The 2418-nt window shown below is 34.7% G+C and overlaps 1 protein-coding gene across 1 annotated transcript; it reads right to left on the bottom strand.

The window, feature by feature from the left end:
• Positions 1-205: 205 nt before the first annotated feature.
• Positions 206-2075, bottom strand: LOC125848290 (peroxidase 25). Its single transcript, XM_049528136.1, has 4 exons — positions 1848-2075; positions 1230-1409; positions 869-1031; positions 206-694 (listed from the first exon to the last, which is right to left on the bottom strand). The coding sequence occupies exons 1-4, from the start codon at positions 2052-2054 to the stop codon at positions 264-266; spliced, it is 981 nt and encodes a 326-aa protein (XP_049384093.1). The 5' UTR covers positions 2055-2075; the 3' UTR covers positions 206-263.
• Positions 2076-2418: the final 343 nt, after the last annotated feature.

The raw sequence follows: 2418 nt of genomic DNA, 5'->3' as shown, positions 1-2418 counted from the left end.
CATGTCTAAACATTGATTTGAAATCATGATTCCCTATCAATCGCATGTCCACATGTGCCTTGATATATATCGGGTAGCTCAACATTATTTACAATTAGCATTGTATTCCATACCGCATGCCCATTATTATTTGATATCACATGTTACTAGATTTATCTCTTAGTCTGTTTCTTGAATACATAAATAAAACCTCATTGAACCCAATTTATTCATGTTAACATACTCAGTTACAGGCTGACATATAACACAGTTAGCATAGCTTTTTAATAATAGTGATTGAACCTGGAACATACTTTTCTAATCTCCCCATCAGTGCCACTCTTAACTTCAATGCTACTCATTTTAATCATAGCTTGTTTAAAGTTATAATTGAATCTTAATCCCAACAATCCCCTTATACTCCCTGCATATTTGTCCACTACATCTTTTGTTGAAGAGTCACCCAACAGCCTCTGATCTGACTCAAGAATCCCATTTCCATTTCTAACATTCTTGAAAAAACTCACATCAAAATTCAACTGACTGTCTTTGTCTAAATCAACCTTCTTCAATCCGTCGCCATCTTTGGGACATATAGTCTTAAGTTGTGTCAAGAATTGTTGGTCTATGCTTGGATCTGCATTTCCTGTTTTTGTAAAGTTGTATAGTCGATAACTAAAGAATCTGCAATCCGTTTGTCCAATTGTATGTGCCCCTACATGTACACATTTTCAACAAACTTTTATTTTATTCACTGATTCATTAAGGGTAAAATGGGAAGGTTAGAGAACTGTCATTCTTTTTTAGACTGACGAGTATAAAGGAATTAAAAGAGTGTCACATAAATTAGGACAGAGAGAATATAGTATATTGAAGAATGAAGATTTACCAACAAGGGTGACGAGATCATGATCATCGAGGCCTTTATCTGCAAACTTGCTCCTCTGGACCTCAACTGTGTCAAATGGTGAAGGTAAGTTCATTGCTTCTGAGGATGAAGAGTTTCTACCATCTCTTCTTCCTGTAGGCACTCCCCAGCTTGGACCTCCAACCTATCAACAACGTCAAATATTAACATATAAAGTCTCCTTATTTTACCAAAACATACAATTGTACGTCACAATCACTATATTATGAATCACTCTCAACAACCAAATGGATGCTCTCTGTCTTTATTTTTAAAGAGTCAGAGTAACATAGGTAGGTTGGGTTATAATTTACGAAATCAAAGTTATTGTATAGTTAGTTACCAAGTCTACTGCATCACGAGCTGCTAAAGCTAGGATATCAGCACAGGAGACAACACCAGGGCATGAAGCTTCAAGCTGTGATTTTGCATCATCGATCACTTCAAATCCTCTCAGTCCTGTATTAGTCACTGCATTTCTCTCAGCCGAACTTCCAGATATCAAAACAGAACCATCACAGCCCTGAAAAATAAATTGTATATGCTGTCATCAAAGAAAATTATAGTAGATACAGGAAATTAGTAAGTAGTGTTATGTATAGGTAGTGAGCGAGGCAGAGCTAGGATTCCTCATGTCATGTCGAGGTACTGCAGGAAAAAAAAAAAGCAATAAAATCCGATCCAATTTATTGTAATCGATTAGCCTACTACATGTTGGCTAACCGTATTCTGAAACACGGGAAAAAAAAAATCATATTTATACATATTAAGTGAAACTTTCGACATAAATACTGGATTTGTGCTAACGCTAGAGTTTTGTCTATAGGTTGAAAGTTTTGGCTCAAATCTCGTATTTGTGTTTAAGAATCCAATGTAACATGCAAGAATCCAGTAAACTGTATTTTAATTCAGAACGCATAAACTCAAAATTCTAATAAGAGTGGAAATTAAGGAGAGTTACCTGAACAAAGCAATCATGAAAATGAAGCCTGAGTAAACCAGCAGCAATTGTAGGATCTTTATTAAACTCTGCTTGAACTGTTGACTTCACTATGGACTCTGCATTTGGGCATGAAGATGAATAGAACCCTGTTTTTAGTCCTCCCTGGCCAAGGACAGGAAAAACAAATGATATTATCAAAAGAAAAACCAAACACAAATTCTCCATCTTGCTAAGTGTGTTACAAAATTGATGGCTCACTATCCTACTATTTTTATACAAGAGCATGCATAATTTTTTTAATATAAATTGGTAATTATATTTAATTAATTGATTTGAGAGCCTCCCCACTGCTTTTTCTTCAGTGGAAGTAAGCGTGTGGGACGATAAAATACTTGTAAAATTAGGTCTTACACTTAACTCACGCTTAAAAGGAATAGTATTGCCCAATCTCATTACCCATCAATGTGTGACCTTTTTCATTTTTAACAATACTACTTACAAAAATAGTAATTAGCAATGGATAAATTCAGAAACTAAATAGTAAAATTCGTCGTTATTTCTATTTAGTTAGAGACAAATTATCAAAAAC

The sequence above is a fragment of the Solanum stenotomum genome, chromosome 12 (assembly GCF_019186545.1).
Source record: "Solanum stenotomum isolate F172 chromosome 12, ASM1918654v1, whole genome shotgun sequence".
Taxonomy (NCBI): domain Eukaryota; kingdom Viridiplantae; phylum Streptophyta; class Magnoliopsida; order Solanales; family Solanaceae; genus Solanum; species Solanum stenotomum.
The sequence above is the reverse complement of the archived record's forward strand: the minus strand, read 5'-3'. Positions and strand labels throughout refer to the sequence as shown.